The 13786-nt window shown below is 44.8% G+C and overlaps 1 protein-coding gene across 19 annotated transcripts in view; it reads right to left on the minus strand.

The window, feature by feature from the left end:
* Epb41l2 (erythrocyte membrane protein band 4.1 like 2) overlaps window positions 1-13786 on the minus strand; it is a 159746-nt gene continuing 145960 nt past the window's right edge. For all 19 annotated transcript variants that reach the window (XM_052169881.1, XM_052169884.1, XM_052169883.1 and 16 more), the window contains 2 exons: window positions 12030-12138; window positions 1-1158 (listed from right to left, as the gene is read on the minus strand). In XM_052169881.1, the coding sequence (XP_052025841.1) occupies window positions 12031-12138 (108 nt within the window). In that variant the 3' untranslated portion in view covers window positions 1-1158; window position 12030. The remainder of the gene's footprint in view (window positions 1159-12029; window positions 12139-13786) is intronic.

Genomic DNA, 13786 nt, shown 5'->3' on the forward strand with positions numbered 1-13786 from the left:
TTTATAGAATAAACAAACTTTTATTTTTTATAACAGTATTACATAAAGCAAAATATCATTTAATACAACTTGAAGCTGCAATAAATCTAATCTGGCACCATAACTATACATAGAGTCAAAAGCAAATGAGGCAAATGTCCAATACAGTTAATGAACTCCTATCAGTTCTCGGGTCAGCTTTACACGGAGTAGCTTTCTTACAACCAACAACACGCCCACTGTCCCCAACCTCTTCAACGCTACAAGTCATCAAGCCATGCCAGAGACACACCTGCTCAGTAGCGAAGGGTCAGTTGACTTGGAGACAGAGACGTTTCATACAAAGCAAGTGCTATACTCAAGTGATTAGACACTGGGAGAATTGGAACAGGGAAGGTTAAAAAAGAAACCTCTAAGGCTTGAAGCTGCCTGGTTTTCTTTAGTAGAAGGGTGTGGCACAGGGTGTGGTTCGCCCTGTTCTGGAATGCTGTGGTCAAGTGCATGTCTGAGAAGTACTGCACTGGGGGCCATGGCCTCTGACACAGTACGTGGTCAAAGTGGTCAATTCGTAGTTCTCCAGTCCAGAGAGTCTCTGACTCTACTGAGTACAAAGCCAAAGGACTGGATGGTCCAAGGTCAATATAAAAATCATCCATAGAGAAACTCCCTAATATTAGAAAAAAATGTCAGGATGTAAGAAATGCTTTTAATCGGTATTAATATGTTCTCATGCAGTATCGCTACTGCAGTCTGAAAGCTGAAAGAATTGGAGACAATCTTGAATGAAAACTGCTACCTAAATTAGTCACGAGTCTCCTTTCCACATAACAGCACCTGTTCGGGTGAACAGCACCTCGCCAGCCTGGCCGGCTTGGTTCACCGTCATTTGAGCAAATGAGTCAAAAACGCAGGTAGGGAAAGGAAACAAATACAAACCCTAATAAAAAAACAGAATTACAAAAAAAAGAGTAATAGGGAAAGGGGAGTGGGGTGTCTAGAAGTGGTTATACAACAAATAATATATTAGGAATGCTGTTGGCATTTTAATTCTTCAGGCTTCTGGTCATTGTTATCATCAGTTGGAGCACAATTTTGCTGTAGTAGTGGTGTGGCGTTAAGACTTGGAATGGTCAAAGTTCTTCAGATTCATGAAGTTAAATGTTGTTTAAAAAAGACTTTCTAGGAAAGAAAAAAAAAGACATAAATCTTAAATATTCCAAAGCCAGTGGCTTAAAAACAAAGTTAAATAATCAAATTTTTCAATCAAGCAATCAGGCTATCTGCCTACTTGAACAGGAACCAGGGTATACACTGGAAACAAACATGAAGCAGGCATTCCAATCCTAGAAGCCTTAAAATTCCCGGATCTGAAGAGAAGCAAGACTTAATTAATGCCAAGGAGACGGCATGCGCAGTGTGACGCCCGCCAGTGTCCATCTAGTATCTAGTTTGCCCTTTTACAGCTACCGACTGTGGTCCGCACACTGCACCTGAGAAATTCAAACCTAAAGCTTGGAACAGAGGATGGCCTCTCAGTGCCAGTCCCGCCCAGTTTAGGGCCAAGGCCCCTCTGTCCAGCACAGAGCCGCTGCGCAGCACAGAGCCACTTCAGCAGCTGCTTTGGTTATCAGGTCAAAGGTCACAGTATGCGGGTGGGCGGCTGCCTTCAAGTAACCCCTTGGCTTCAGGGTCTAACAGAGCTGTGAGACATAGGTGCCTGGGGAGAAGGGCCCCGCTCACTGAGAGGGACAGGCAGGGACTTGAGGTGGTGAGAGCAGGCGAGGAGGCACAGGCTCATGGTACCGAGACAGACTTGGGAGTCTGTGGGAGAGGGGACAGAAGGCGCGCACCGGTAAGCACGGGCACACGGTAAACACGGGCACACGGTAACAAGGTGAGCTGGACCAGGTCTCCTCTTAACCAGAGGAAGAAATGGACGAAGAGCAGAGCAGCAGAGGACTGAATGCGGTCAGAAGCCACCACCACTCCCACCCCCGGTGCCGCTGGGCGAGGAAGATGGCACTGGGGCAGTGTTATCATGAGGGGGAGAAGACTCAGACTTGAGCTGTTGTCACAGAGCAGGACCAATGACGCCCAGTGGCTCACGCCTTCCACCCCAGCACCGTGCAGCTCTGTGGTTTTGAGGCCAGCCTGATCTACATATTGAGCTCCAGGTTAGCCCACGGCTACAACAGTGACACCTTGTCACAAAACAAAAACCAAAGACTGAAAAGAAAGTGGTCATATAGTACCACAAAGGCAGACAGACAGCACAGCGGACTGACAAGTGATTCACATCCCTGAGCTAGCAAGAGGTTTTTAGGTGTAACTGTTTCATATTCTATGTCAACTTGACAAAGTCTAGCAAACATGTTAATTACAGAGAAGAGCGGACATTAATGTTCTTTCCAGAACACACCAGTCCCCAAATAAACTGAGAATGTATGCGGTACTGGTCAGATAGAATTCTTATTTTGACAGTGAAAAACCACTGCCCGTTATTGAGAAGCAGTGCAGACACTAGGGGAGCATCCAGATGAACCAGGCAGGGTGGTTCATCACTGCACGGCTCCCGCCCTGCTGTCAGCTCCCGCCCTGCTGTCCTCATCCTGGGCTCTCTCACTCATTAGCACTTCTGGGGGAGTCCAGGCAGGGAAATCAACCAACAGAAGCAAAGTCTCTCTGGCTGGCATTCCCAAAGAAACATGTGGGGGATGGTGACCAATCAACTGCTCGAGGGTTATCAGTGACCTCCGGACTCACTGCCCCTTCTCGTACTTTGATATCCAGTATCTCTGCTCTGCCTGGGAAATACAGATCTTTTCTTTTTTTCTTTTCTTTTCTTTTTTTTTTTTCAAGACAGGGTTTCTCTGTGTAGCCCTGGCTGTCCTAGAACTCACTCTGTAGACCAGGCTGGCCTTGAACTCAGAAATCCGCCTGTCTCTGCCTCCCAAGTGCTGGGATTACAGGCGTGTGCCACCACTGCTCGGCCAAGGATCACTTCTTAAACACAGCTGCCACAGCTGTCCAGTTAGCATAGAAGACAAACTCCTTCACCTGCTGAAATAATGTTTTAGGTACAATGGATTACACAGTAGTAAGACTGGAAAGAAGAAACAAGGTCAGTGGTGACCGTCTCAGAAAGTCTACAGCAGAGGTGACATTTAGGACTCTTCATGACATTTTTCTCTAGGTTTTAAAAATCCATTTAAATAAAAAAAAAGTCATAAAATTAGAGATGAGAGCAAAAATTATGTTTTGATGATATTACAGGAATACTAGAAATATATAGGAAACTGAAGACAATAGGTAAAGAAAAATCTTCAAACCTATTCAATTTAACAATGAAAAAATACATTAAAAAGTCCTTTACTTCCATCTACTCACAATGAAATCACTAAAAAGGTAAAATAGGCTAATTTAAAATGACAAAAGGCAAACTTGATGTGCTTCTAGATTTCCAAGCAGTTTTTAGAATCTAAGTAACTTGCATTTTAGTGTCAAATGCATTAATTCCTTTAACCTGTGATGAGCTAGCGATTGGTAATTGATTCCTGTGAGCGCGGAGCCCCTGGGCTCCGCATCATTTAGACAGATGAGCAGTAGCTTGTGTTGTAAGTTCTTTATACATCTTTGTACCTTCACTCCTGCGTTAAACACAGCAAGAATCTCTAAGAACTAAGCATTTAAGTTCTGAACTAAGGAAGGTCAAAGTCAGCGATGGGCCCACAAACGTCACTGGCATAGTCACATCAGAGGTTTTAACTTCCTTCCTTCCCTCCCTCCTTCCTTTTTTTTCTTTTTGCTTTTTGGTATCTGTATGAAATAAACTTAGTATGTGTCAAGTTTTTATAGATTTGGGTGGAAATGGTTGACACTCATTCCCAACTACAAATGAGGCACTGCACCATTAGGTAAGGCTGAACTGCTTCAAGCGACTGTCCCTTCCTGCGCTGGGACGGACAAGCAGAGAGCAGTCAGCTACGGCTCCGTGCAGAGCTCCACCCATCTCCTACGCAGAGCTCCATCTCCAGCGCATAGCCCTCTTTTTCTTTCCTTCTTTCTCTTTTTCTTTTTTGATACAGTGTCTCACTGTGTAGTCCTGGCTGGCCTCAAACTTTCAGAGATAGTCCCTGCCTCCGCCTCCCAAGTGCTACAATTAAATGTGTGCACCACTATGCCTAGCCTTTTTTCTTTAAGACAGAATTCTATCTTGTATTTTTATAGTGTCAATGCAAACTGACAAGAATTGGTATCTTCACTCTCACAACAGTAGAGTTACAAGGTCAAATGGGTTATGGGTTATATTTTATTAGAAATGTAGTCATGCAAACAAAACCACCCTGGGATTGTGCAATGTTAGTAAACATTTCAAACCACACCCATTCCCAAGCCTGTGATCCCCTCATCTGGTCAATATGAAAATGAGCCAATGTGGCTACACATGGTAGGTCTAATTCTTTAAGGTCAAGTTCTTTAAGAGCACATGCTGTCCCCATGCTGACTTAGCCTTCAGCTCTCACGGGTTGAGAGGTCAGCTTCACTCTGCCCAGGGCACCTTGTGGAGCAGCTGAGGAAAGTCAGGTCCACGTGCAGAAGTGCTATGGGCTCACTTGAGAGACACAGGCTTAGGTTCGAGGCCACGTCTCAGTCTTGAGACTGCTGAGCTCCAGAGAGTGAGTCAATAAACTGGTTTTTAAAAGCACTTAATACTGCCCGTAAGCAGTGTTATCCAGGAGAAGTCTGAATAAAAATAAAATCATGGGTTTTATACAAAATAATGAAAAGAAAATCGAAAAAAACCCACAAAAGGCTTCAAATGAAAGAAAATTCAATTACTACAAAGCAGTAATAGAATCAGAGATCTAGAAAACAGAAATATTTTGTAAGACACGATACAACTATTTCTGAAATTATAAGTTCTGTATGGTCGAGCATAACTATTAGGGTTACAAGGGACATACCTCAACATAGTAAAGGCAATTAACCACCAGCCAACAGCAACATCAACTTAAATGGAGAGAAACTCAAAGCGTTTCCAATAGAATCAGGAAGGAGGCAAGGCTGTCCGCTCTCTCCACAGCTATTCAATTTACAAGCGAGAGCACTCTTCACAAGAGCAGCAGGACAACAGAAGGGGACAACGAGATGCACAGTGGAAAGAAAGGGGTCAGGGTCTTTATTTGGATGGTATGACCTTTTCCATCAGTGACCCTAAAACCCCACCAGGAAACTTCTACAGCGAGGAAACACTTTCAGCAAAGTGCAGGATACAAATCCAACATACAAAAATCAGTAGCCTTCCTATATATAAATAAAAAATGGACTGAGAAAGATAGCAGAGAAACAGCACCTTTCATGAGAGCATAAATATATGTCTTAGGTTAACTCTATCCAAGAAAGTGAAAGGCTTGTTTAATAAAAACATTGAGGACATTAAAAAAGAAGAAATCAAAGACACGCCAGCAGATGGGAAGGCCGCCCCTGCTCGGGGATGAACACATTCACTCGACCATCTTACCAAAAGGAATCTACAGATCCAATGCAATCCCCATCACTTCCACACAGTTCTCAAAGAACGCGATAGGTCAGTTTTCAGCTTCAAAAACAAAAGCACAGGCTAGCTGAAACTATCCCAGTTAATAAGGGAATAGCTGGGTGCACTCCCTCTAGCTTTCAAGTTGCACCAGAGCTGTAACAATAAAACCACATGGTACTGGCAGAAACACGCACACATTGATCAGTGGAATCAAATCGAAGACAGCCTAAGTCCACATACCTACGAACACCTAATTTTTGATAAATAAGCCATAAATATACACTGGAAAAAAGACAGCATCCAACAAGCAGTGCCGGTCACACAGTGGCTGAATGTGGGACACGCAGAGATCCATTCCTTCCACTCTGCACAAGGCTCAGTGCAAAGGAATCACGGACCTCGATGTAAGGCCAGGGGGGGACGGGACCTGGCAGAAGGGAAAGTGGGGCAGTCTTGAACTCACTGACCCAGGAGAACTCTGAACAGAAGAACACAGAAAGCACAGGAACAAAGAACAATTGATAAATGGATTCTCATAAACCCGAAAAGCTTCTGTATGGCAAAGGACATCTTCATTAGGACAAAGCAGCATCTGATAAAGGGCTAATATCTAAAATATATAAAGAACTCAAAGAACTGCACACCATGAAAGCAGATCAGCAGCAGGGCAATGCACGCCTTTAGTCCCACCACCTTGGAGACAGAGGCAAGCTCTGAGTTACAAGCTTTCTGGTCTACAGAATGAGTTCCAGGACAACACAGTAACACAGTAAAGCCCTGTCTTGAATGAAGAAAAAAAGAAAAGAAAAACCTCAATTAAAAAATAGGGTACTGATCTAAAAGAGAATTCTCAAAAGAAGAAATGCAAATGGCTGAGAAGTGTTAAATGTCCAACATCCTTAATCTTCAGGGATATGCAAATCAAAACTACTTTGAGAATTCACCTTACACCAATTATAATGGTCAAGATCAGGGAAACAAACGACAGCGCGTGCTGGGGAGGATGTATTTAAAAGAAAATGTGGTACATTTACAGAATTTAATATTACTCAGCTGTTATAGAGAGAGGTGGGCGTGAAATCATGAACTTTCCAGGTAAAAAGATACAACTAGGAAAACTAAATCTAGCTGAGTGGGGGCACCCAGATCCAGAGACAAACACGTGCATATGCACATATGTGTGGATACTGGCTGCTGAGTCTTGTTAAGCAGGCTGGAGTTTATATGCGTTCAATACAGAGTAAGGTGCAGTGGCGGGGACAGAGGAGCAAACAGGACAGTCACGGATGGAGGGGGAGGCAGACTAGAAAGGGGAACCAGCCGGGGATGAGGAAGAAAGGGTTACAGGTGAGGAAGGAAATGCGGAGGGACATTTAAAACCCAGGCTATCTGAAGGGTCATATGGAAGATGATATAGTAGAAATTCCTTAAAACATATACATATGTGAAAAACATCTAAATAAATCACCAAACAATGGGAGGGGGCAAAAGCCCAGGTCGACGTCTCTCGCCACTGAATGAACGTCCCGGTGCTGGGAATAGATTACATCTGAGTGAGGCTGGCGAACTGGACCCCAATCACAGCAGCTCTGCCAAAGGGAAGCTGTTTTCTGCAGCTGAAGGGAAAGGCCCACTGCTGAAGACAACAGTTACACAACCCAGGGAACACGGACAAGCCAAGCTGGCGCCTACCTGTAGCCTTCACTGCTCGGGGACTACCAACCACTCACGGTACTGGAGGGTACTCTGCACGCTACCCAAAGAGAAAGTTAAACCCAACCCAACTACAAAGCTGACTGATTGGGGTGCCCTGCCTATATAAACCACACTTAAGGGCACATCCTCTTCCCAGCAGTGGATGGCCAACACAAAAAAACTTTTCCTTGTTCTTTTGAGAGGTTTTATTTTTATTTTGTTGTTTGTTTTTAAAACGGTTTCCTACTTTTGTTTGTATGGGTTTTCTGTATATGCAAATGTGTGTCTGCATCTGTATGTTTTTCTTGTGCTTTTTCTTTTGCGCCTTTTTGTTTTGTACTATTCTGGCTTATTTGTTTTCATTTTATTTTTTAATGACTGTTTTCGAGTGAGAGAAAGAAAGAGTAGAGATCTGAGTGGGTGGGAAGGTGAAGGCGTGCTGGGAGAAGCTTCGGAAGGCGAGTCATAATCAGAATATATAAGAAATCTATTTTCAATTAAAAAAAGAAGACATATATCTAGGTGCTCACAGTCTGTTGTGAATTTCCTGGTGCTGGAGGGACATGCAGCTGCCCAGAGTCGTCCAGGGAACCAAACACCGCTCCTCTGGACCGACGGCCACTGACCCATTTCCCCAGCCCCATTTTTCTTACATGTAAGAAAACTGATGGATAACATTGGAAGCAATTACAGTTTTCATCGCTTCTCAGCCTTCTGGCTAAGATCAAGTGCAATAACAGTTTCCCCCCTTATCTTTTGTATGTCGACTTGACTGAAGCTACACTTATCAGAAAGAAGGAAGCCTTAATAGAAAAGATGTTGCCGTAAGATCTGACTGTAATGCATTTTCATAATTAGTGATTGATGGGGAAAGGCACAGCCCATTGTGGGTGATGCCATCCCCAGGTTGGTGATCCTAGGTTCTATAAGAAAGTAGGGTGTAGTGGTTATTCCAGGCTGTGAACTTGACTATATCTGGAATGAACTACAAGCCAGAATTGGAAGGCTCACCTGTGATCCTAATCTGGAGGCTGGGAGATACAAGTTTCTGACCTGGATCTTAGCTTGGAGATCTTGAGGCATAGTGGCTATGAATCTCAGAAGATTAAGACAGGGAGATCTCTGAGTTCAAGGTCATCTGGGACAAAGCAAGTCCCAAATCCAGGCGTGGTGGCACACACCTTTAATCTGGGCCACACCTTCTGCTGGAGACCAACATAAGGACTTTGGAAGAAAGATAGATTTGCTCTCTCTTCTTCACCTGCTTCCTTTGTGGGATTGAGCAACTGCTAGATCCTTGGATTTCCATTCAGGCTGTAAATCAATTCCTTATTATATAGAGACTACCCATAAGTTCTGTGACTCTAGAGAACCCTGACTAATAAAGAAGTTGATACCAGGAGTGGTTCTAGAGGAGCAGAAGTATAAGAATGAATCGTTTAAAAATCTGGAGTTGGTTTGATAATTCTCCAGCACCTTCAACTACTGAAACCTCTCCAGATTCTCTCTCTCTTGGGAGCTCAGAGAATATTGAAGAACCGTGGTTGAAATCATTATTTCAAGCTTAAAGAAGCTAATGCCTTTGATTATCTGGGTGGATTAGGTGATTCGGTGTACAAAACTTTCTACAAGTTGGGGGAAGAATCCGAAAGATTTTGCTGGTTGGTTGCTCTTGTCATCTCTGGAAAGGACAAGAAGGAGTTGTACGGTTGACTGAATTACAGTGAATATTCAAGTCTCAGCCTCAGAGGGTATCAGCAGTTAAAGGAAGGGCCTTAATTGGCAAAGAATGGGATCCTATAACTTGGGATATTGTACTGGCTGGTTTTTTGTATCAACTTGACACAGGCTGGAGCTATCACAGAGAAAGGAGCTTCAGTTGGGGAAGTGCCTCCATGAGATCCAGCTGTGGAGCATTTTCTCAATTAGTGATCAAGGTGGGAGGCTCATTGTGGGTGGTGCCATCCCTGGGCTGGTAGTCCTGGGTTCTATAAGAGAGCAGGCTGAGCAAGCCAGGGGAAGCAAGCCAGTAAGGAACATCCCTCCATGGCCTCTGCATCAGCTCCTGCCTCCAGGTTCCTGCTCTGCTTGAGTTCCTGCCTGACCTCCTTTGATGATGAAGAGCAGTGTGGACCTGTAAGCTGAATAAACCCTTTCCTCCCCAGGCTGCTTTCCAGCACGCTGGTTCATTATAGCAATAGAAACACTGAGCATTTGCAGGCCCTAGTTTGTCCTCCAACACTGAAAAAAAAAAAAGGAAAAGGTAGAGAAAAGAAGAAAACTAAATACACAGAACTGAATTAGCAGGCTGAGTTAGGCAATAAAGAATAAGCAAGAAGAACGACGGTTAGGGCACACCTCCTATGCTGTTGAGACCTAGCGTGAAGATACATGATTAAGACGGGGAGGCACGAATCCGCAGGGCCCAGTGCAACGACCGCCAGAGCGCAGTCCGCCAGGGCGCAGTCCGCACAGGCAGCCGAGCTGGGACACTTCAGCGCAGACGGAAAGGTCCGCGCTCTCAACAAACCGCAGGAAAGCTGCCACTGCTTTTAAGCACACAGGAAAGGCAAGTGAAGGTAGGTTAATATTTGCTACTCGAGGAAAAGCTTGTAAATTCAATTACATTAATAATGAAAATGAACACCACAGACCTCATGACATTTGTAACATATGACAGCATCAAGATTTAGAACTAAGAATCAATAAAAACACCATGAACCTCGCATTGGCAGCATATGACATCATAAAGTAATTCATCATAAAGTGAATGAATAAATGGAGGCTGGAGTGATGACTGAATTGTTAACAGTGCTTCACTGCCATCGCAGAGGACCTGGGTTCAAGTCCCAGCACCCACACTGGTTTATAACCCACCTCTAACTCCAGTTTCCGGGGATGAAATGCCTTCTTCTGGCCTCTGCAGGGACCAGTTATGCATGTGGTCAATATAACAAACACACAGGCAAACAATCCGGCCCATAAAAGAGTAAATTAAAAAAAAAAATCAATGAACAGGAGAAAAAGGAAATGGGTATTTTAAAAGGTGAATAAGCTTTTCACAGAAATGCTTTGAGCTTTCTGGCTTTTCCTGTTTTCACGGAAGAAATATGAGGAGCTAGGAACCACAGACAAAGATATTAACGGAAGGAACTGAAATAACACTCAGTCACATCCTGTTCCCTAACTAGCACAATCAAAGTCTCCATCCGAGACGAGGCTGTGAACTGGTCCGGGTCTTCGTCTCCGCAGATGGACTACGAAGAGCTTCTAATGTGTAACGCGGAAACCCACGGCCCTGTCATTCCCTCTGACTGCTCAAAGTACAGACTTAAAAAAAAAAGTAAGCTCGCCGTGCATTTTTTGTGATAACGTGTTTGGTAAAAGCCTATCAGGCAAATGTGACATTTATGCTGGCCACCAGGGGCTCCTCCGTCAGCACACGGAAGCAGCGAGGGCATGAACTCCTTCCACACTACTGGTCATCTAAACGTCTGTCTTACCACAGCACAAGTGTGCGCTGGTCTGGTGTCAATGGTGTAAGTGGTATGAACACGCGTGTTGCTGCTGACATGCACGAGTTCCTTGCGGGTAGCTCTGACTGGCTTCTTAAAAGACTAACATCCCAGCATATTTAAGCAAATTTATTGCTTTTAATTTTTATTATATTATTTATTTTGTGTGCAGACGTATGTGATTGTTTGAGATGCGCATGACACAGCACACACAACTTGAAGTTGTTTGTCTCCATTCGGCAGGCAGTGAGTCCCAGGGATGGAACTGAGGCTGCCGCGGGCATCGAGTCCCAGGGCTGGAGCCGAGGTTGTCCTACTCACAGCGAGAGCTTTCTTTTACTTGCTGGGTCATCTCATGGCCCTCATTACATTCTTTTTTTTTTTTTTTTTTTTTTTTGGTTTTTTGGATTTGGTTTTTTCGAGACAGGGTTTCTCTGTATAGCCCTGGCTGTCCGGGAACTCACTCTGTAGACCAGGGCCTCTGCCTCCCAAGTGCTGGGATTAAAGGCGTGTGTGCGCTACCACACCCATCATTAAATTCTTAAAGGTAGTTTAAAGATAGGTAACTATAAAGTAAATACTTTGAGATAAGCTTTTCCAAATTGTCTTCTAAGAAATATACAGTAGGTAAATATGGTTTCTTGCCACAATCTCCAAACAGTGATTAAAAGATATATTTTTTTACCACATGGGTGAAAAATGTAATAATACTAGACGTGTAATTTTTACTGCTTTAAGCAATAGAATAAGGCCAATGGTTTTTTGTCTGCAGTTCGCTTACTTGGTTCAAATGGTTTACCTGTGTAATCATGAGCACACTTTTCTCTAGAAGTGTTTACGCTTTCTTTATAAATTGTTAGATTTCCCAGTCTGCTGAGCATGTTAGTCCTTTTCTGCTGGTTATGTTAAGCACCATTTATCAGTACTTGCCCCTCTGGTCCGGCTAAACTGTACACTTTCAGGCCAGACAAGCTCTATGCTCTCTCTATAGCTCACTGCTTGATACACCATTCTTAACATGCAGATTTTAAAGACATACCTCTCATATAACAGACATCTAACTTACGGTTTCCAAACTACGGAGAGCAAAGCCGCTGAAGTGAAGCGGCGGGGTGGTGGTGTGGTCAGGCCAGGCCGCGGACCCCAACAGACGAGGTCATGAGGTCACAGTGCAGTCCGGCCAGGCCGCGACCCCCACAGATGAGGTCACGGTGCAGTCAGGCCAGGCCGCGGACAGAGGGCAGGGCCAGGCCGCGGACGGAGGGCAGGGCCAGGCAGCGGACGGAGGCAGGCTCGCTTACCTTACTCTTCTCCCTCCTCCGCCAACTCTGTCTCTTTGTGCACTACCACCCTTGTGACAGACATGTCAGGGTGCTGCTCTCTGGCTTCCCGTATGGCCTGGGCCAACGCCTGTGGGGTCAGAAGAAGAAGCGGCTATGAGCTGAGTATGTGGCTCCACCCAAAGACGGCAGAATACACGCATCTCCACCAAGCAGCCACGAGCGCCAGCAAATCGCTCTTGTGTCTTCCTTTACAGCCACAAGGACGTTTGAATCGTGGTCGTGGCTCAGCTCTGAGAACGCCCGCTGTTCTACACTTCCTGTCCTCCCCGCACACCCCCAAGGGTGGATGCATGCAGAGCTCGCGGGCTTTGAAGGCCCTGTTCCCACTGGGCACTGTGTGCGCTCACCGTCTGTACTGAGTTCTGGCTTGTACTCACATTAGGAGAACATGGTTTTTCTCTGAGCCTTATATAACTTTTACTGGAAGTTTATATAATCTTTACTGGCAATAAAGATTATTTTGAGGTTGGCTGTATGAATGTAGGTAATGATGTCAACCAAAAGTGTAGTGCCTCATCTGGACACTCAAGTGTAGCCACCACACAAACAGCTGGAACTCCAGGACATGGGACCAAGGCCTCCTAGTCTTTGCCATCTAATTTAAAACATTAACAGAAAAAAATGCCTATAAACCTATAGGAGTCAGAAAAACGCAGCAACAACAATTAAAGGCATCACTAGGAGACAGAGCAGACGGACCACCCCTGCCGGCCCTTCTCTGCAGCTGAAGACCCAGAGGTTGGCTGCTTCTCAAACCCAGGCAGCCGCCATCATCAAGTGAGAAGGTTTCAGCGTCAACTGCATCGTGTCGCTGTCGCGTCACGGTCTCTTCCACCGACAAGGGAGGGAGAAAGAATACTGTCTCATCAGAGAGCACACTGTGTGACATGGAAAGACTATTTTTGAGAGACATATCTTTCTTAACTATTGTGAATGTTATTTGTAAAGAAGGTTTGGAGGAAAAATAAACAAAACCACACAAGAACAAAGTCTTGGAAAGAGTCCTAAAAGGGAAAAAAAATTCCTCTAAGGTACAGGTCTTCTCATTGTGTAAGGAAACCATGCAGTGGTTGTGTAAGGAAACTGCAAAAAGCAGTGCAGTGGTTGTTTCCCCAGGCCTGTCTGTGGGACCAATGCGTTGCCGGGTCACATGACAGCTTCTCTCTGGTGTGAAGCTATGGGCATACCTTGAAGCTTTGTTCATCAAACCCGGGCACAGCTAACAAGCACAAGGGCAGAGCAAGGGCCACAATCAACGCCCGGTACCCTGAACGTGCGTGGGTGTCTCGCCTGCATGTGTGCCTGTGGACCCACCATGCTGGAGTCTCGGAAGCCAGAACAGAGTGTGCGGTCTCCTAGAACCGAGGCACAGAAGATTTAGGATCCACCAATGGCTGCTGAGAAGCCAGCCAGGGCCTCTGGAAGAAAGGCCAGCGTCGGCGTCCTGTGACCATGAGCTACGCTCAGCCTGTAGCTTAAACTATACCTGAATCCTTTCATTCTACATCATCTCAAGAAATTAAATACAATAACATGTTAAAAAGACATTGTTATGACAACAATAAAGATCATGAGAAAATATTGCTGTCAAATTCACAGGGGAAAAAATTTGAACCTGGGTCTCAGTAGAGTCAATTAGTTTTGAACTTCATGGGTTCCTTCTAATCTAGTCTCTGGAGGGCAGACCTAGGACAACAGGCTGCGCCACCATGCCA

Source organism: Apodemus sylvaticus, chromosome 23 (assembly GCF_947179515.1).
Source record: "Apodemus sylvaticus chromosome 23, mApoSyl1.1, whole genome shotgun sequence".
Lineage (NCBI taxonomy): Eukaryota > Metazoa > Chordata > Mammalia > Rodentia > Muridae > Apodemus > Apodemus sylvaticus.